The 21,012-nt window shown below is 41.8% G+C and overlaps 2 protein-coding genes across 2 annotated transcripts; one reads left to right on the plus strand and one right to left on the minus strand.

The window, feature by feature from the left end:
* The first annotated feature begins 4,647 nt into the window (after positions 1-4,647).
* On the plus strand, positions 4,648-12,018 carry LOC142368406 (uncharacterized). The gene is made up of 8 exons (XM_075450541.1): positions 4,648-4,774; positions 6,237-6,346; positions 6,468-6,552; positions 6,634-6,829; positions 7,198-8,273; positions 8,398-9,179; positions 10,545-10,751; positions 10,856-12,018. Exons 1-8 carry the CDS (start codon positions 4,683-4,685, stop codon positions 11,098-11,100), a joined length of 2,793 nt encoding a protein of 930 aa, XP_075306656.1. The 5' UTR covers positions 4,648-4,682; the 3' UTR covers positions 11,101-12,018.
* A 75-nt stretch (positions 12,019-12,093) lies between these two features.
* On the minus strand, positions 12,094-19,811 carry LOC142368407 (butyrophilin subfamily 3 member A2-like). The gene is made up of 9 exons (XM_075450542.1): positions 19,267-19,811; positions 19,048-19,107; positions 16,578-16,943; positions 15,538-15,822; positions 15,359-15,445; positions 15,023-15,049; positions 14,807-14,827; positions 14,677-14,715; positions 12,094-14,580 (listed from the first exon to the last, which is right to left on the minus strand). The coding sequence occupies exons 1-9, from the start codon at positions 19,268-19,270 to the stop codon at positions 13,988-13,990; spliced, it is 1,482 nt and encodes a 493-aa protein (XP_075306657.1). The 5' UTR covers positions 19,271-19,811; the 3' UTR covers positions 12,094-13,987.
* Between the last annotated feature and the right edge of the window lie 1,201 nt (positions 19,812-21,012).

Raw genomic sequence — 21,012 nt, forward strand, 5'->3', positions numbered from 1 at the left:
GTCCAAGTCTCATAAACATGTTGCACAAAAAGACAACACAACATACACTCCAGCTCCTAGCTTCCTATTATGTCTCAATAATGTACCTGTGACATAGCCTGGGAATTCCCATGCTGCTTTGCGCTCGATTTCATTCTCACTGCAAAGTCAGCCTGGAAACCACCGCCCTTATTTTTGCTAGAGTTTGGGAACCAATCACAGAACGGGGGGCAGCAGCAAGACGATGACGACGTCTATGCGCTACACCGAAGCTTGTAGAGCGTTAATCCAACATGACAGCGGACACAACGTTACCGTTCAATGCAGCCTTAAAAAGTGTTTCGGAGTAGATTCACCCTAGGGTCATTTGAACCGTGACATCCAGCCAAGTAGCCCACCCGAAGTTTTTCCGATATTGGCTGAACATCAGCTGAGTTACCGAGTTATCCCGAATAGCTTAGTACAAGCGCTAACGGACCCTGGCAGTATCTCCAAAATTACCACACTAAAATCACATGTCATGACACCAAACTTCTACAGTTGTACAAATATGGTCTGTACTCACAAAACGATGCATTTGGAAGTTTGTACATAGTCCAGGAGTTTATTATTATCAACACAAGCCTGATAGCTTTTCTGCTGCTAAAGCTTCGTTGACGTCACTTCAGAGAGCTGGGAGCTTCAAAGTAAGATGAGGGTTGATCTACTACTGTAGACAACAAAGCAAGGCTGCTCAATTTCTCCATTATTAAAATAAATTCACAACTCTACAACATAAAAATTCATGTAGAATATAGCATATATGCCTACTTTGTTGTCAATTTAAGTAGCTTAGAGCGCAAGTTTACTTTTATTTTCCATTTTTTTCTTCTTCCTCGTCGAATTTCTGTCGTCATCTGGTATAAGTGATACAATTGGCTATGAATCGCGCGCAAAGCAGCATGGGAAGAACCTGACGTCATTTGATAGACATTCGTAGCGCCCAATAAACGGCTCTAGGCATTCGTAAACCACGCCTCAAATACGAGAAAATGCACACCTAGTTCCCAGACCACCATCTCATCGAGATTGTGGACGCGTCAGCCAGGCTACCTGTGACACAGATTTTTTTTTAAATTTTGTTTTAAAGCTTGTGGCTAAAGCCAGTTATACGGGAACAACCTATTTATACAAATCTAGAAAAAGAGACGGGATATCTGTCTGGGATGTAAGTGGAGGCTGAAATTGAGCTAAAACTAGTGAATAATAGTCTTATAACTGATCAGCTGGACACGAGTCAATAACTGTATCTATATACTGAACAGTCTTCTCAACTTTTTCTTGTGTACTGTGTGTGCATGTTGAGAGACATTTGACCTGATCTTGCTCTCTTCTGTGCAGGAAATTGATGGCGGCGGGGGAGTATTTGGCCTCAAAATGTGGACCTACCGGGTGCTGCTCGAGCTGATCCACTGGGCTGACCATGCAGCCCAGACCCTCCACGTCTTACACACAGAGAGAGAAGGAACAGAGGAGATCTAAGTTCCTTCATTTTGCTTCAGTAACATATATGAACAAACTCGTTCAACACTAACAACCAGCTTTATGTATTCCAAATTGAAAATGTAAACTGACGTGGCCTGCACTCTGTGAACAGTCTTTGGGGAAAGTGCACTGCTTAACTAAAACTTCAACTAATCCACTTTATCAAAGCCAATTAGACAGCTTTTCCCAGACATTGGTATTTCCACAGTAAGTGCTAGAATGACCTCTAGTTTCCCAGTGTTTGGCATTTCCTTTTAACATAAAAAGTGCAGGTTGGTTTGCCGTATGCGGTGCCACAGTTAGACTTTCTTCTTTCAGTATGCTGTGTAAGATATTTTTATTTAAATAGATTTCCTCTGATGACTAAATCTGCTGTTGATAACACTCCAAAATCGACTAACTGCTAGAATATAGCCAATAATATATGACTGATAAACTGTGACTGATATGCAGTTGAATGTGTAGCCATTTACTATTTTAACAGGTCTTTGAGCTTTAAATGAATTACATTATTAACATATTTAACCTTAAATGATTGAAAATCCGATTTGGTGTCATGTACTGGATGCTTGTCATGTGTATGTTTTGGCACAATCTGTGATAAAGTGTCATGTTCTGCTGCTCTGTTCACCAAGTTCTCTCCTGATGTTATACTTGAATGTGCTGCTGCACTGTCCACTTGTTTAAACTGTTACACCGATTGGTTTTCTGCTGTCTGCCTTGTTGGAAGCCGGAAATTGTGAACTACAATATTAGACTGTTATTTTACAGAAGCGATTCTATACTGTTTGTAGCCAGAGGTACCAGACACTCTGTACCACAGCAACTTCACTGTAGCCTTTCACAGCATCCACTCTTTTAAGTGAATGAGGTATGATTTCCAGACCTGCCAGTATGGTGAATTTCTGAATTCCATTCTTTTCTTTATTTCTGTGAAGATTAACCGAATGTGCATTGAAGATTAAAAAAACACTATCTTCATCCCTGTGCTCTGTTCTGTTTAAGCTTTGTGGGGGTTTTTTTGTCCTCTGTTCGAGGGTTCACATTCCTCGGCTCCGTATATGTGAAAATAATCACTGCCGAATCTATTTATTTATCTATTTTGTCAGTAGCTCCTTATCTAAAGGAAGTCCTTTCCAAATAGCTTCCTGGGAAGTTTCCCGGAAAGAGCGAGACATACAAAAGATTGATAGGTTAGTGTCAGCTTTTAGCATAGGCAAGTGAATTGTTTGACATGTAAATAAGAAATTTGTCAGTAAGCAAACATTCAGTTGCAATAAACTGACTTTTACATTGTTCTGTTTGACAACATATGATTAACATAGAAAATAATTGAATGGAATTGAGCAAGTATGGTTAAAGATAATTATGGATTTTTTTCAAATAACTGCTACAATACATATAAAAAATCTATTAAAAAAAAACTATCTTAGCTGCTCCTAGAACTGCGCTCCTCTGAACAGAGATCTCTGACGTTCCCAGGGTTTGCCGGAGCCGTTCTCCCAGTTTGGGGGTCCCAGAGATCTCTGATCACCACTGCTGCCTTCAATTCTCACATCTTTTCAACTTCATCCTTCAGCACTTGGTATTTCTCGAGCTTCTTGATGCTGTACTGCCTTCCTCTGCAGTTTGTCGACCACCACAATCCGGTTGGTTAGTCAACACCTGTTTATCAGTCTGGGTCTGGACGTCCCACAGGATCTTGGCTCTGCCATTCTTCACTACCTTTGGAGGTATTTCCCACTTTGACTTTGGCACTTCCAGTCCATACCCAGCTCAGATGTTCCCGTACACTATTCCTGCCACTTCTTTCTGGTATTCCATGTATTCTGTACCTGCATGCTACTTACACCTCACAGCGATGTGCTGCACTGTCTCAGAGGCCTCTTTGCACAGCCTGCACCTGGAGCCCTGTCTGGTGTGGTAGATCCTGCCCTTTATTAGGCAAGGCAAGGCAAGTTTATTTGTATAGCACAATTCAACTACAGGGCGATTCAAAGTGCTTTACAGATACATTAAAACAGTAGAAATAAAAAGCATGATTTAAATTTTAAACAAAAAAGAAAGAAATAAGAACAATAGATAAAATCAGGTAAAATCAGTAGTTAAAATGTGATTAAGTTTTGAAACTCAAGCTTCAGATTTGAAGCTTTATTCAAATTCCAGCTGAACACTCTTGTGTTCCAGGCCTGTTCTTGAGCTGCCATGATCAGTGCCTCTGTACAGATCAGCCTTGTCTTGCCACTGATAGGACTTCTCGATATCAGCCACTTCTTCAATTTGTCAGTGGTGCATGCTGTGCAGAGGCTTTATCCTTCCATGATGGGTTCCTCCTCTTCCCCCTCCCCTCGCTGCCTGAGACACTCACTTAGCATTCATCACTGGGGGCCATCTTCCTGATGTATTCCTGGATATTTGTTGTTTCATCCTAGATAGTGGCTCTGAACCTCACTAGCCCCCGACCTCCCTCTTTTTACTTAGTGTACCATCTCAGGGTGCTGGACTTGGCGTGAAACTCTCAATACATTGTGAGGAGGTTTCTTGTCTTGATATCAGAGGCTTCTATCTCCTCCACTGGCCAGCTTATTATGCCAGAGGGGTATCTGATGACTGGCAGCCACGGCATGTGTGTTGAAGGCTGGGACTTTGTTCGTTCCATTAAGCTGACATTTTAGCATCTGTCTTACTCTTTGTAGGTACTTAGTCTACGTTCTTTGTGGCCTCCTATCATGGTTTCCATTTGCCTGTTGAATCCCAATGTAGCTGTAGCCTACTTGTACGTGTACTATGGTGCCCCCTGGTTGACAGTCGTGACCGCCTTGTCGCTCTTTGATATCATTCGGTCGCATTTATCTTGTCCGAAAGACATCCCGATGTGCTTGGTGTAAAAACATTGTTTGTGACAGCAATGATTTGAAAGCACTGATTTACCAGCGCTAAAAAATAAAAATAAAAATAAATAAAAAAAGACCACGCGTTCTGATTTAACCCAACAATGCAGACTTTTCTATCTGTACATCTGAATGACATGTTAGTTCATCTAGTAATTTCATAGTAATAGCTCCATATATTTTGAGGAGGTGGGTGCACCCCATTTTACCAGTAGAACCCCAAAAGATGTTGTGCACATGCGCGGTGTGCAATCTACCGGAGTACGAGAGGTAGGGAAGGCAGTCCTAATGGCGGAGAATGTACGGTCGCCTTTTGACTACCGGGAGCCACCGACCCTCGACAGCGACGGGGATGGGAGCAAGCCGCCGCCGCCTCGGGGGTGAGTGAGCGCGGCACGCCGCCGGTTTTTACCGCCGCGAGCCTTTGTTTTCACGGGGGATTTTGTGCGCAAAATGCCAGAGCCGATAGACGCACGCGCTGGGAGCGTGCATGTCCGTTTAGTTAACGTTAGGAGCCTGTGTTCCCGTGCATGATTTTTGGCGTTATGTTGCAGAAAGCAGAGACAGGGAAGTCCATTTTGTTTGGTGGGCGACTGCAGCTGCTGTAGCCCGTAGGGCTGCGTCTTCTCCTCATCCAGCTCGCTTCACACTGAATCCCCAGCCTTTTATTTTTTATGTTTTGACGGCGCTGAAGTATCAGCTAGCTGTTGGAAGCTAACAGGCTAGCCGTGGTTTAGCATCAACGTTAGCATGCACCCTGCAGAAATCATCTGCTCTCTAACCCCGCTGGTCATTAATCTCATGGGTGATATATCAGATTCCTCAGTCCCTATATGTCTCAACCTATCCTCCATTAATGTTATTCAGCTCTCAACACTTATTGGCAGCTCAGCCGGAGCGGATCAGGAGTCGTGGCTTGTTTTGGCGTTAAGTAAACAAAGTTGCTGACCACGACTAAAAAGCACCCGACCCAAAGTTGAGTGTCAGCAGGCCGAGTGAATGAGGCATGCTTTGTTGTGCTAATCGCCTTTTATAATTGCAGCTACACACTCTTAGTGATGGGTGTGGGGCTATTTATACTATCGCGTGGTTAATAATCATAATAATGAGTAGCTGCAATCAAAGCATTCACTCGTGCAGCGTGTTTACAGTAGATATGTGTTTTGTCTTGGACCCATGGCACCTCTGCTTTTCATTAGCTTTTCATTAACTCATTAGCTGTTGGTTTTCCGAGTAAACAGGCTAATCTCTCAGCTGTGGTTGACATATAACTAATTCTTCTATCAAATCAAGCACAGCCAAAGGTGCCGATCAGGCCGTAATCACTGTAAAGTCAATCAAATGCATTTTAACAGCACTGCAGATTATTAGTCGGTGAACTGATTAAGTTACCAACGAGAAAGTAACTGCAAGTTTTTTTTTTTTTTTTTTTTTTTAATGACAAATTATTGGTGTCATGCCACACACCAGCTTGTGAAAGTTTGTATTTCTTTTGTATTGTGTCATAATAATTGAGTATCATTGGGTTTTGGGCCCATAGTGGAACAAAATGAGGGTCCCACAGGCCTATGGAGAAAAAATATCTAGCTATTAGTCTCCAGATTTCGATGTATTATAGATCAAATGGTTAAAGTATCTATAATAGGCCACCTGACTACTTTTTAACGAGTCGTTGCCTCCCCAAAGTCCTACCCCTAAGTTACTGCTTTGCCACGGTATCCTACGCTCAGCTTATTTGGTCTTTAGTCTCCTCTCTCTCAAAATATTTCCATAAAGAACGTCTTAAACACTGCTTTGTCTGACTGCGTCATAACCCTAAACAACGGTCTTTTGTTTTTACAGCCGTGTGTGTGGGAGAAAAAGGAAGGGAACACCTGTTAAGGTGTGTGACCGAGTGTATGTAACAGAAGATGAGGAGGAGGAGAGCATGTCGGAGCACAGCTACAGCCCTGGTATGTACCCACACTCACAAGTGCAATTTTCCACCTGTTGTTGATGTATTTGATTTGTGCATAAGTGTATTGTGTTGTAAGCTAAGTAGTGCTGGCATTAGACAGTTTGTTTCATTACCAGGTGATGGTCAGTACCCAGAGGGCACAGAAGACAGTCTCCCTCCACCTGGCAGTCCCTACTACCTCCCCGATCCCACTCAGCTCTGGTAAGGTAGACCTTCTCTAAATGGTCCAGATGCTTCTTAGATGGGGGAACCATCTTGTTAAAGTCCCTTTATGTTTTCCAGCGTGCCAGAAATGGGGGAGGAGGGTGCAGGTGGTGTTCGAGGACCAGTGCTTTTCCACCCGCCACCCAATTGCCGGATTAGAGAAGTCCACTGCGGGACCCAGGTGCGGTTGGTTGTCATAGCAATCCGAGACATAGCAAAAGGAGAGGAGATCACAGTGGACTACAGCCTGACGGACTGGGGCGAGAATGCATTGGTGAGCTTTGATAGTAAATTAACTAAAGAAAACAACAGATGGCAGTGGTTATTGTGTAATTATTTTCAGTCTTAATAAACCATATAAAAAAAACAAACTCAAAAAGAGACCTCAATTTAAAGATTTATGACCTAAGAGTCAAGGGGGGCTGTGCTGACAACCTTAGACAGGATGGGGAGGGACATAGAGATACAATAAAATATTTGATTTTGTTAATTTGCCTCGATAAGAAATTGTTTTCAACAACAGAAATATTTGCTTACGTTGTCCTTTTAACCTTAACCGTCATAAAAATGTTGATACTGTTCATGCAGAATAACTTTGAGCTGATGTGGTTTTCTTTCATTTTGAATACTTTGTGTAACCAGGAGGAAGAGCCTGGCCCCCACCCGCTGTCCCTCTCTGTTTCTGATTACCTGACCCCCTCCTGGTCATTATCACCTTCATCCTCCCCACTCACCCACTCTGAGCCCAGCGACTCAGACCGAGAGGAAGACGAAGAGGAGGAAGATGACGACGACGACGATGACGAAGAAGAAGAAATCGAGGAGATCCGGGGCCGAATGCTTCGCCGGCGCAAGAAGCGCAAAATATCCACGGAGGTGAATTCCAAGAAGAAAAGCGTGCCCCCCTCCTCCTCCTCCGCCTCCAGGGGACCTGGGCGCCCCTGCTCCTCCTTTTCCTGCCCAGCACCCGTTGCACCCACAGCCAGATCCCAGTCCTCGGTCAACACACTGACACCGCCGACCACCAACATAAACAATAACATCAACATAAACATCGGCAGCTCCAGCAGCGGCGCGGTGAGCCGGCGTCAGCACTGCCCTTACTGCGGCCGCCACTATCGCTCCTTAGCACGCCACCTGGAGAAGCATCACGCTAACCAGCCGGACGTCAGAACAGCCATGGAGCTGGCTCACCTCCACACGCACAGCTCTTCGAATGGCAGTGCCTCACACCCCCACCCCTCTTCATCCTCCACCTCTGCTACTCACAGCCATTCCTTTGCTGTCCCTCAGCCCTCTGCCTCTAACTCCACTCCACCCTCCCTCTTCTCCAGGGAGAGGGAATCGCCAGCCACCCGCTTGGGCTCAGGCAGCGTCTCGTTCTCCCTGTCGCTTTCACCGCCTTCTTCAGCTCAGCCTGCAGCCGCAAAGAAGGGGGCTAACTTGCCACTGCCCGCTGCAAAACTCTCCACACCCCCCATGGTGTCCAGAGTGAAGAGTCCGTCACCGCCTCCCCCGTCTACTCCCAGAAGAGGTCGAAGGATGAAGAGGGAGAAGCAGGAGGAGCAACAGAAGGTGGAGACGGAGAGCTCAAGAAATCAAGAAGAACTGCTGCCCCCTCCTACACCAGAGCCAGATGTTGATCCAGATGAAGATCTGGAGCTGAGTGGAGACGGGGAAGACGACGCACCAGAGGAGAAGAATGGAGAAGTAGTAAGGTGTGGTCGGATTATTTTCTTTTATTTGCAAAGTTGTGCCTGACGCACTTTTTCAAGGCTCATTAACCATCAAACATGAGATGTTTAATTAACGGTGTTTGTTCTCTCTGTCTTTCATTTCCAGCACACACAGACAACACATGTCTCCGCTCCTGTCGTCCCTGTCTTGCTTGGTCCTCTATCTCCGTCACCAACAACACTCCTCTTTCCTCTCTTTAACTCGTTCTCCTCACTCTGCCGAGGCCTGGCGCCTGCTGTGCCACTCCAGCCTTTCCCTGCTCATCCTCTACAATCGACATCGGGAATGTGAAGTGGCAAAGCTCACTATCCAGGACTACCGCAGCCGTATCACTCCGCAGCCCAACTCCCCCTCTGGCATGGAAGCTCTCCTGTCTCCCTTTGAGCGGCAGGTCCTCTGTCATCTCTCGCGGGCGGGTGTCTTAGGCAAGCGTGGCCGCATCCAGCCACTTATTCTCCCGCCACACTGTGAGTCCTGCCTGGACCTGCTTCTTCGAACCAGCCCCAATGTGGGTGTGGACCCTGAGAGCCCCTACGTCTTCTCCCGGCCCTACCACTCTCCTGCCACCCCTCTGCGTGGCACAGACCTGCTGAGAAACCTGGCTCGAACCAGCGGGGCCAAGAACCCCGGAGCCATGACAGCAACACGAGTTCGCCGGCAGGTATCCATCCTTACCCAACTGCTGCTGTTAGAGGAGGGTGAGGGTGGAGCTGTCAAGCGGCTAGAGGACTTCCTGGAGCGCGAATATCACGTGGCCCAGAACTGCTCCTCGATCATACGAGATCCAGCGCTGATGGGGCGCGTGGGGCGCGTGGTTCTTTATGGAGAAAAGGAGGGAGTGCTTTTCAGGGGGATGAGCCTGCAGGACATCTGCCTCGAGTTAGACGGTAAGCAGGTGCAGGTGGTGAAGCCTTTTGGCAAAGCAAACTGTTCTTTTGTGTTGCAATTTCCTGCACTGTAATCATTGCCCATTTTCTGCCATTTCAATCATAGATTTCTGACACAGAGGTCGTGCCAAACTTTTTTTTATCAAAATATTTTTAGGTGAAGAGGGATTTCTTTGTTTGTGTGTGCAGAAATGTTTTGGCTTTCTTTTTGTGTGCGAGTGTGTCTGTGAATGTTTTAGGAAACATGCTTAATTGCCAAAATGTGAATGAAAATTCCCATATTTTTGAGCTTTGGAAGGATTTTCCCATGCTATAGAGTCAAAGTGATTAATGAGCGTGTGTGAGAATACTGCCAGCACAACAGCAATCAGGCAACGCTGGAATGTAACTCAGTTGTTTTTGCAGTTATCCTGCCATTCTTTCCAGTTTAGTGATGCCAACAAATGACTTTTTATATGATGAAATAATTGCCACTATGCTCTTGGAACAGCAGTTTTCTTCAGGAAAATGGTGCTGTGGTGTTGAATTTTATTTGCTTCTTGAATGGCATTTGTCATCCCAGTCAAAATGATAACAGTAAACGCCATCATCTGCGAGGCGTATTGTCCAGGCAGAGGGAGTTTCGGTCAAGTTCTAGCTAAACGAGCCACTACTTGAGTGAGACTGATCCCCTAAAGGTTGTCAGTGAAACCAGTTATTTCTGTTTCTTAAATTTTAAAGTGTGTAATCGCTTTGAAATCTGTTATATGGAAGTCATTCTGTTTACCTTATTAATATTAAACCTGTTCATTGCATCTGAAGGCACTTAACAGAGAAAAGTAACTAAGTTCAATACAGTCCAATTTGATCTGGCTGTATTTATATAATGCCAGTTTATAGAGGTAGCCAACTAAGGAAACCCACAGATCATATTACTTTGTGTCATTACTGCACGTTTCCCCCAGTTTTCTTTACTTTCACTCACGTTTACACTGTTGTTTTACTGTTGTTTACTCACCTCCCATAAGATTTCAGAATGAGATTTATATTAAATGTTAGGAATACAAATATATACATGATATAATGTCTTAGATACATCAAAAACTTGACCCAAGCATCCCATTTCGCCTTGTTTCCAGTGTTTATGCTAAACTAAACTGCACATCTGCATTTTTGTTTTTGGAGGTTGACGGGTTTTTTTTGTTTTTTTTTTAAATCCTTGTTTGTTGGACAATATAACTTCTGTGCTGTCAGTACTGTACTTTATGCAAATCACGATGCACTTATGATAGAATGATCGCCAATCCAAGACATGTTTTCGTGACCGTTTTTAAATCTAAGCCCCAAAAATGTTGATTTAGTTTCCATTTTATTCTTTGTGTACAGTGATGTCTGGCAATTCAGCAGATTCGTTTTCTGAAGATTCTGAGCCAGAGGAAGACAAAGATGAAGTTAAGGAGAAGACGGAGGTGACGGCAAAGAAGAAAGGACCCGGCCGACCCCCACGGAAGAAGAGAGCACCCATGCCTTCCCCCCCTGTCAGCCCACAGATGGCGAATGACCACAAGAGGAGATGCGTTCCACCCAAATCAGGTACTGGTTTGTCAGCAACAATCTGACAGATATACATTTATATTAATCTGACACCGTTTGTTTCTGTTGCACTCGTTTAACCCTTTCTTTCTTTCTTTCCACAGGAAAGCGGGGTGTGCTGAAGCGTCCCTGGTCGGAGGCGGAGCGCGTAGCGGTGGAGACTCACCTGAACAGAAACCTCATGGAACTGCGCGTTCCTGCGAAGGCAGACTGCGAGCGCTGTCTGGAACTCTGCCCCCTGCTGGTGAGCAACCAGCGAGACTGGAGAGCTATCAAGTTTTACGTTCACAACCGCATCCAGTTGCTGAAGAAGCAGGGAAGGAGGGAAAGCGCCGCCGCAGTCAGTTAGAGCAATGTCGCAAAACAGGGACAGATGCCATGATGTGTTATCCACCAGCAGTCACTATGAGGAGAAAAAAACTCTGGGTCAAGGTGGGGCGTCGCTTTCATCTTTCTGTCATGGATGCAGCACCTGATGTTAAGATGCGTTTCAGGTCTCATCACCCTGGTCATAAGGGAGTAGTGTAATAAAAGTGACTAAGCTAAGAGGACTGATGGGTTTAGGATGATGAGTGCTCAGTGTTGCTGTTACCCCGTGTCAGTTTTGAGTTGCATTTGGACAAAATGTACTTTTATGTGTGAGGTCAGACAGTGAATCGCTTTTTTTTTATTTTGAAAAAAAAAATCTTTTTTTTTTTTTTAATATGTCATGTTAACTGAAAGTGAAGGGCAAATGAGAGATGGTGGGGGCAACACACACCAAAGGTCTGTGGAGGGATCCGGCTTTAAACCAACAAATAGTCCCTGAATGAGAATTTGCTTTCCCTGAAGGCTCTTGACCAAACATGAATGTGAAAAGCTTTGGGAGAAGAAACATAATGGTTGTGATCATTGAAAGTCCCCAAAGGAAGACAGCAGGTCTTGTGGACTCGTATGAACCTGTATAGTTTGTGTTTAATACTGACATTGTGTTCCCAACCGATGAGTGTATTAAAGTGTTCTTCAGTGTCTCAGACCATGATGCACCTGTTAAGTGTTTTTTTTTTGCATACCTCTATACCACGATCATAGATTAGTATGTATCAAGGCACGCCTACTTGAATTTACTGAGTATCAAGATTTTTTAAAATAATGTATTTCAGAATCAACATATGGTCTTATTCACAATGTAAATACTTCCTAATCTATGAAAGTATTAGTATGTTGTTGATGTGTTATGGTGTACATACTGTAAATACTACCTGTACTTATTAAAATGTATGACATTTTGCTGTGTTTTCTTAAACTGGATTGAGGATTTTACATTGTGAAAACGGTGACATGGAGAAAATAGATTCCATCCTAATCTTTTATTTCCCTTTTATTCAAAAAGACAAATGGAGTCCGTTGGGGAAAAACACACGTTCAACATTTACAGAGCAGTCAGTTAGAAATACAATATGATAGGAATATGAGGCAGACACTGCTCCTCAGCCTTTCATTCAGTAATATTTGTCAGATAACATCCATTTTTACATTTAAAATAACTACAGATCCAAATTACACTCAAACAATCATGACCATTTTTTAACAGCTCATAAAGATATTCCTATCTAGAAAGCTGCCAAAGTATCCAAACTACCAAGTCTTTGACAAGTCACCTAAATTACATTTAGCAAGCCCAAGAGAACTTTTTTATGGTATACACTAGCTCGTCAAAGGTTTGTTTTATTACAATAAAAACAGTCCAATTGAAGAAGCTTCAAGTGCTTATACTGACGGATCAAAATATGTGCTGATATAAAAGGTAAGTTAAAGATATTTTACATATTCTCTTCCAAGGCCGTTACAATCAAAATGAGTACATTTAAAAAAAAAAAAATTAAAAAAACAATGTTGAGGATTTTTTTTTTCTGTTTTTATATATTTTTTAAAATATTTTTGTAAGACTTATAAAGTCAATAATATATGAGGAAAAACAAAACTTTTGTTTAAAGTGGTCAACTTACGAGGCTAAATAAGCATTTCTGATCTTTTTTGGCAAAGAAACATCACACATCACTTTGTTCTGCAGTGTTGGATCACTCTTTCACCACTGCGTGCCTTGTCTTCCGCCTGCAGCAAATAACATAATCAAATTATACTTCATAACTAAATTAGGCAGCAAGGAAGTGCTCGTGGTTTAAGCCCCAGATCACAACTATCACTTAAGCATCCAGGCTTTAAATAAAATGCGGACTCAGCACTGGTACTAACAGAGAGGTCTTATTTCCATTTAGAGAAAGGAGGCACGTTAACAGAACACGCAAAATAAGAAAGTTGTCATAGTGTTAGTCCGACCAAAACTGGACTTTTAAAACGCATAAACCGAAACTATATGAAACTGAGCTTCTCAAAACCAGGCCAACACACCCAGATAATGTGGCCATGGGCTGAATCCCTACCCATGGCCAAAAGTTCAAGCTTTTCGAAGAACAGAAGAGTGAATCTGTATATCAAGGCAGCAGAATTCCAAACAAGGCAGCTCTCATTCACATATTTTTCTGTTTCTGTTGTCAGACGGCTAAACGTCTCAGTAATTGTGCAGGAAAATCACTCCATTAGGAACACGCGTCAACTCCCAGACTGTTGCTCAGCTCTAATAAAATCCTTTTTTTTTTTTTTAAATCACCGCTGCCTCATAACAAAATCCCCTGTGGAGTGAAATGAGCTGTGCTCATATGTGCAACCATCTCCCACAGAAAAAGTTTGAAAACAATGTCTTGAACGTTTTTTCATAGTTCACAGCATTGCCCTGGACAATAAGTCAATTGACAAACTGAAGTATTTTAAGCCTAAATTTAAGCTAATATGATTTTTCTGGTCTCTGACTTTGGGTTTAAAATGAACCATTTTATTTGATCTAATTGGATATGGATTTCCAAATTTCAGGGAGGCTGCCCTTCCTTCTAATAAAGCCCAGTTCTGGTCTGATTGGTCAGCCCCGGTGACCTGATTAGACAAGCCCCCCCATCTGCATCAGATCTGCTGAACTTTGAAAATGTTTAAATTTGGACATCAAGTTGGACTTAATGGAGACTTTACCATATGGATATTACTATTATTACTCTTTAGATTTCCCTAATTTGCATGAAAATAAAGTACAAACAATTTTTATACTTGGTTCAGTTGGATTTGTCCATGATTGACCTTCAGCACAGGACAAAAGTCCACTGCTGTGCTCAAAATGGTGTTTTACTCATCATAGCAGTTGTTACCTATGCTGTAGATTGAGAAATAGCCTCTCCTCCCTCTAAATCTACAGCATTCTCCTTGTCGCTAGACTGCTCTAACTTATGTAGTATCTCCATAGGTGCAGCGTCACCTTTCCCAGGATTGAAAAATGGAAACACTTTCTCTTTAAATGAAGTAATAAAGGACCCAATCAGCCTGTTCTTCTCTACATCATAAAAGGAAAGATTTCCTTTGGCACAATCCAAAAGCACACCAACTGTTTTTGGTCTCGACTGAACAGGCAGAGATACTGGGGGTTCAGTGCTAAACTGTAAAGTATCTTCAGAAGATGACAGGAACCAGAAATGATTGGATGTGTTTGGAGATAAACGATTTTTCTGAAGGTTTTCTGTTACACTTGTAACTCCAATCCACCAGGACTTCTTGAGGCCTGCACCTTCTTTCCCTAAAGAAACCTCCCAGTAGTGTTGTCCTTCTGAAAAACCTGTTGTTCCTTTGATTGCTGTGAGACACGGAACACTTTCTCCATCTTGAAAGTTTCCAACGCTGGCGTCTCTCAGAATATTCCCTTTGATTTTGAGGTATTCATTACCTGTGTCCTCCAATTTAATATTTTCTGTTGAAGATTGAAAATTAGATGAGAAAAAATTGCAAAAATCCAGATATTGAAAAAAGCAAGACAAATCGGGTTCTCAACAAGTTAAATCATTACCATAAAACTTGCGAGCCGCTGATAAAGCTGTCGGCTCATCTGTAGGGAAGCAAGAAGAGAATACAGATTTTTAACTGTAAAAATTGCAGCCTTGATATTAAGAACAACAATGTGAGAAGGTAAATCTTACTTGATAAAAGTGGTTCATTCTCTGAGGAAAAAAAAAAAAGTTTGTTAGTTTTTATATCATTAGGACTACAACTATGACTAAAATGTCATCAGTATCAACAGCTTTGAACTTATCAGGGCAAAAGATGAAATGTGGCCCTGTCTCAAGTCCCAAAACATATAATAAACTTTCAATGAAAAAGTCATGTGTTTATGAAGAATTTGTGGTCCTTCTTACCCTTACTGCACTCAGTGGATTTCTTCCCTGAAACAGAGAAGTACAATTTCAGGGTTCGTTTCAGCCATCACCTAATCTATAAATTTGGTTTGAACTTTTTGTCGTCCATGTTGTCTGTTTAAGGATTTCACTCATTTGTTTAATTTCTCTATATAATAGATGAAATATTACAGACAAATTCCCAACATCAACTTAGGGACTTCATGATTTCTTCCCGGTAACATAAAAGAAACACTCAAAGGTTTAATTTTGCTCAGTGCTCATATTTACAGTGCGTCCACACACATTTTTTCAAATATTGTCATCAATACCTTCTGATTTAGATGAAACATTTACCTCTCTTCCTGTAGTACAAAGCTCCGAGGACAGCCAATGCAATTATGAGGAGTATGCCGAAAGCCACCCATCCGCCCGTGGAGGACTCTGACTCGGAAAGCAAGAATTCTTGTATTTTATCATGGTTTTAAGTGAAAAAAAAAAGAGTCAAGAAAATACAACAGTTGCACATTTTTCACCTTTTTCAGGAGTTTTTCTTATGTGCATTCTAGCCTCCTTTGCCACCATATTAGGCAGACCTATTGAGCAGGACACGTCCGAGGATCCTGGAGCAAGAAGCCAGCTGTGGACTGAATAAAGGCCAGAGGTGACCTCGCTGTGCACCACACTGTTATGGGTCAGATCTTGTGTCTGGTCTGACCACTGCAGCTCAGGCCGTGGATACCAGCCTTCAGATTCACAGCTCACGTTCACCATGTTATCTTCTTTCCACACGAAAGACAGAAGAGGGGATCTTCCTGTCTCTGTGAAGGGGTTGGAGAAGGTAGATGAGCATTTGATTAAAGGATAAGACCGGTTTTTTGACATTGGGCCCTTGATTTCACATTATAACATGATGTTCTACTCACCCCTGCTTGTTGTTGAACATTTGGAGCTGTTCCGAAGATATTCGCAAGGCGTCTGGCTGCTCTCTTGAGATATTCGGCCATGAAACGGTTTCCTATGGGCAAGCTTATACAGGCACAAACTATGCTGTTTATAATTTATTAATTACTGTACACTAGCACTGATAACGTGGAGGTGCGTCGCTTACTTAAAAAAATCCGGGTTACTAATTTTGAATTTTAGCCGAATGAATAAATAGGCAGCAGGTCTGTGGGCTGTCTGTGGCAGTAGCACGAGGAGGACGTCAGTAACACCCACTTTACGACAAAAAAAAAAATCAAAATTACAGTAACCCGGATTTTTTTAAGTAAGCGACGCACCTCCACGTTATCAGTGCTAGTGTACAGTAATTAATAAATTATAAACAGCATAGTTTGTGCCTGTATAAGCTTGCCCATAGGAAACCGTTTCATGGCCAAATATCTCAAGAGAGCAGCCAGACGCCTCTGGAATATCTTCGGAACAGCTCCAAATTACCAACAACAAGCAGGGGTGAGTAGAACATCATGTTATAATGTGAAATCAAGGGCCCAATGTCAAAAAACCGGTCTTATCCTTTAAAAAGGTCAATTGCTTGATTTATTTCAGGTTGTTTCACCCTTGTGCTACTTACCCGTCACCCGGAGGTTCACAGTTGAGCTGTCATATTCCTGGAAGCTGCTGGCATAACAAGTGTAATCTCCTGCATCCTTAATTGTCACATTGTCCAGCTTCAGACTCACGTCGCCTGACTTCAGCCCGCCAGACGTTGTGTCCTTTAAGCCAAACGAGACTCGGCCAACATATGAAGCTTCTTGGGATCCAGTCTCAAACTTTTTTGCCTTGTACAGCATGACTGGGACATCAAAGTGATCACGATACCAGCGTACTTCCAGGTCCTCTGCACTTTGCGGAGGATTGAGCCAGCACGGCAATGTGGCCGCATGGCCGCGTTGCACTGAATGTGGAGCCCCAACCGAAACCCCAACGCTCTCTGAAACTGTAACATGAATGGTTGGTTAACTTAAACTTCTGGTGAATTGCTTTTTTATTGTTAATTGCATTACGATAAGCGCCATTTAGTAGTCTTCAATCTGAAGACACACAGTATTGTGCTAAGTCTTTAGCCACATCTCATTTCCTTATAGGTAGCTGGAAAAACAGAAAATAGGTGCAACGATTTATTGAGAAATTAAATATTAATATTTTAAATGAGCACCCGTATTCATGAACACAGCCTGAACCCTGTTAGAGAAGTTTTCTTCTTATTTCTTTAAGGAGTCTTCAGGAATATTTCTCCAGGCTTCTTGAAGGACTTCCCAAAGCTCTTCTTTGGATGTCGGCTGCCTTTTGTTCCGTTCTCTGCCAGCATGATCCCACACTGCTTCAGTAATGTTGAGCTCCGGGCTCTGGGGAGGATTCATACCTCCATCAGACCTGTTGCCGCTGAATTTCAGTCCACTTCTGTTTCCCTACAGGAATACTGTTCATCTGCCGTGTTTGTGTTATATCACTGCATTGACCAAATAAACAACTGGATGTCACACAACTTCCTCCAGCTGAACAAGAATAAAACTGAAGTAATTATATTTGGAAAAAGGGAGGAGAGACTAAAGATCGCTACTGTCCTTGAAACAAAGGGGCTGAAGGCTAAGGACTCAGTTAAAAACCTCGGTGTCATTATTGACAGTGACCTGAACTTTAATAATCATATGAAGGCCATTACTAAGTCTGCATTCTACCATCTAAAAAACATCACTCAGCTCAGAGGCCTCATGTCATATCATGATCTGGAGAAGCTAATCCATGCCTTTATTACTAGTAGGATCGATTACTGTAATAGCCTTTTTACAGGTCTCTCCAAAAAGACCATAAAGCTGCTTCAATTAATCCAAAATGCTGCAGCAAGGGTTCTTACGAGAACAAAGAAGTTTGACCACATAACACCAGTTTTGAGATCGCTGCACTGGCTCCCAGTGAGATACAGAATTGATTTTAAGGCATTGCTCATTGTTTTTAAATCTTTAAATAGCAGGGGTCCCAGCTATCTACTCGATATGTTTCAGAGATATACACCAACCAGGACACTAAGATCAGTAGAGAAGAATTTGCTGGTAATTCCAAAAGTTAACACGAAGTGTGGAGAGGCAGCTCTTAGTCACTATGCCGCTAAGCGCTGGAACCAGCTCCCAGAAATTGTCAAAAATGCACCCACCATTAACATTTTTAAATCAAGACTAAAGACAGAGCTGTTCTCCGAGGCCTTCACATAACAGCATTTAATCCCTTTTCTTTAAAAGCAAATGATCTGTTTTAATGTCTTATCTTAAGGTTTTTTCTTTTGTGATTCATGTTGATAAGTTTTAATCTTTCTTATTCTAATTATTTAATGTTTTACCTTGGTGTTTTAAGTTTTTTAATTCTCTCTTGTTACGTTTATTCTTCTTATTCTTTTTTCCTTTTTTTTAATGTGAAGCACATTGAATTGCACTTGTGTCTGAAATGCGCTATATAAATAAACTTGACTTGACTTGACTGGTTAATATTTTTTAGTACGAAATAGCTCTTTAGGAATCACCTTGTTGGTAAAAACAAAATGAAACAAACAAAATGTCATATTGCCAACCTCTGCTATCTTTGGTATTTTTTTCTATAGATGCAACTAAAGAAATAGTAGTAACAAAGTGCCTCATTTTGAAACTGGATCTTTGCCAAGTTGTCTGTTATGTGTAGATTCAACCTTGCTTATTCCTTGAGTCAAGTGCTTTTTCATGCTTTAATGATTCATAGGTTTGTGTTAAGTTAGTTAACAAACAATAAAAAAGAAGGTCAGGTACATGGGACTCGACTAAAAATGATTCAAAGCAGAAGATGTCCTATGAAAATCTGTGAAAAGACCTTCAAAAAGTCTGGAGAACTACTTCTCAAGATTACACGAAAGTGGCTGTTTGGATGCAAAACTTTGAAAAATAAGGGGTGGCTTTTGACTTTTGCACAGAACCTATTTGATGCCAGATGTGTTCAATTATTTATTTTTTTTTTTTACAGAAGGCTATATACAGTAAAGATACTGTGAGTGTATGAGGTGGCCTGCAGGGACTTACCAGGAGCAGCACGGCACCACGAGACAAACACCACCACAGACCACCGAATCATGCACAAGTCTGCAAAATGAGAGGTGGAAAAAACGGTGTTTACACCTTGTAACATCGACTCACTATAGTTTATCTTAAATCAACGTAGCTTTGATAACAACAGAAGCTAAGAAATATTACACGATTCATGAACATGATTTTTTGTTTGCTGATTATATCTCGGCCTACCCATCGCGTCCTTGGAATTCCAGATTGATTTATCCGCCTTTCGCCGCGAAGTATTCTTTCTAACGATGGGAATAAAGATGCGGGACAAATTCAGAAATACTAATCTTAAGATATCCAAGGCGCAAGCGGGGAAAATTCTTTACAGACTTCGAAAAATAGTCTGCTGCGTGTGTAGGATCTGTCCTTTGGAAGAACTCTATTTTCACTTTCGCATTCGAAAGAAAGACTCTATTGTGAGCAGTGTGTATGGAAGTTTTTCTGTGCCATCAGTACGGTGGCCGACACGTGCAAACGCGCTGCAAACGCCGAAACAAATCCAACAATAAAATGCTGCAAGAGAAAAATGCGGCAATCACAAAAACGACCGGAGCACACGCGCTGCAAACCCCAAAACACATGTAAGAGAGAAACGCTGCAAACTTCAAAACACATCGGAAGTGAACAATTAGCCCCATTCTTACAGAAGGTTTTCACAGAAAGCATAGCTAATGAATCACTGCCCCCAACATTAAAGCTATGGTAGGTAATCCTAGAGAGCTAGCAAGAGAGCTAGCAAGATTCGAAAGTGTCCCCTCCTCTAAGCTCCACACCACAGAGGTCTGATTATTTTCGTCCCTTTTTATAAATACATCTTGTATAGATTTCTCTCAGGATAGACGGACCATTTCACCCAGTATTACAAAATGTGTTTCTGAACAGGATTACCAACCATGTCTTTAACTCAGGGATTAATCACACTTATTCCAAAGCCTAAAAAAGATGTATTGCTTATCGACAATTGGCGGCCCATTTTTGAAGAACAAAATGCATTACATAAAAAAATCTGTTGTCATAAACACATATGAGAATGGGGGACTTAATTTTTTGGACTTTGCTTCTTTGAACAACACCTTTAAAATCAATTGGATCAATCAATTTCTAAAAAACCCAAATTCAATATGGAACTGTATCTCCAATCATATTTTTTCTAAAATTGGTGGCCTAAAATTCCTCTTAGCATGTAACTATAACATAGGGAAAATTCCGATTTGTCTTTCCAACTTTCATAAACAAGCACTACTTGCATGGTCAATGATATACAAACACAATTTTTCACCACACCGTTACTCCATATGGAATAACAAAGATATACTTTATAAGAACAGATCAATATTCTTAAGAGAGAGGTTCAACAATGATATAATTTGGGTCAAAAAACTATTCAATAGCAATGGTAACTTATTTTCTTATGAGGAGTTCCTTCAATTTTATGGAATACCTGTAACTCCAAAACAATTTGCCATCATCTTTGATGCAATCCCACCTGATGTAATAATGTTATTTAAAAGCAACACATCTGCCTCTATACTTGATTCTTCCTTCACTGAGGTAACCAACTCACCAGTTGGGAAAATATGTTTTGACCCTTCTTCTAGCAAAAAGAAAAATTGTAAAATTCGTGCTCTTTTCCAATGTAATATCAGATCTGTTTCTCCTGTAATTTTTCACTGGAATAGTTGTGTAAATGATTTATGTTGGGATAAAATTTGGTCTCTTCCTCAAAAATTCTTTGTGCTTAATAAGGTTAAAGAAGTGTCAGTCAAAATTATCCATAGATGTTACCCGGTTAAATCATTCTTTATCAAATTCAATTTTGTTGATCTTGATCTGAAGTGTGCCTTTTGTGAAACTCATACTGAGACCATTATTCATCTGTTTTGGAAATGTGAATATACCCGTAAGCTGTGGCAAGATATTTGTAGATTT

This window comes from Odontesthes bonariensis, chromosome 19, assembly GCF_027942865.1.
Source record: "Odontesthes bonariensis isolate fOdoBon6 chromosome 19, fOdoBon6.hap1, whole genome shotgun sequence".
In the NCBI taxonomy this organism is placed as follows: Eukaryota; Metazoa; Chordata; class Actinopteri; order Atheriniformes; family Atherinopsidae; genus Odontesthes; species Odontesthes bonariensis.

Bases quoted from the DNA above. Each gene is read 5' to 3' on its own strand.
- LOC142368406 (XM_075450541.1), top strand. From the start codon at position 4,683: ATGGCGGAGAATGTACGGTCGCCTTTTGACTACCGGGAGCCACCGACC. The intron at 4,775-6,236 runs GTGAGTGAGCGC...TTGTTTTTACAG, and splicing joins AAGCCGCCGCCGCCTCGGGG to CCGTGTGTGTGGGAGAAAAA. The intron at 6,347-6,467 runs GTATGTACCCAC...TTTCATTACCAG, and splicing joins GGAGCACAGCTACAGCCCTG to GTGATGGTCAGTACCCAGAG.
- LOC142368407 (XM_075450542.1), bottom strand. The intron at 15,823-16,577 runs GTAAGTAGCACA...ACCCCTTCACAG, and splicing joins TGTGAACCTCCGGGTGACGG to AGACAGGAAGATCCCCTCTT. The intron at 14,716-14,806 runs GTAAGATTTACC...GCTTCCCTACAG, and splicing joins GAATGAACCACTTTTATCAA to ATGAGCCGACAGCTTTATCA.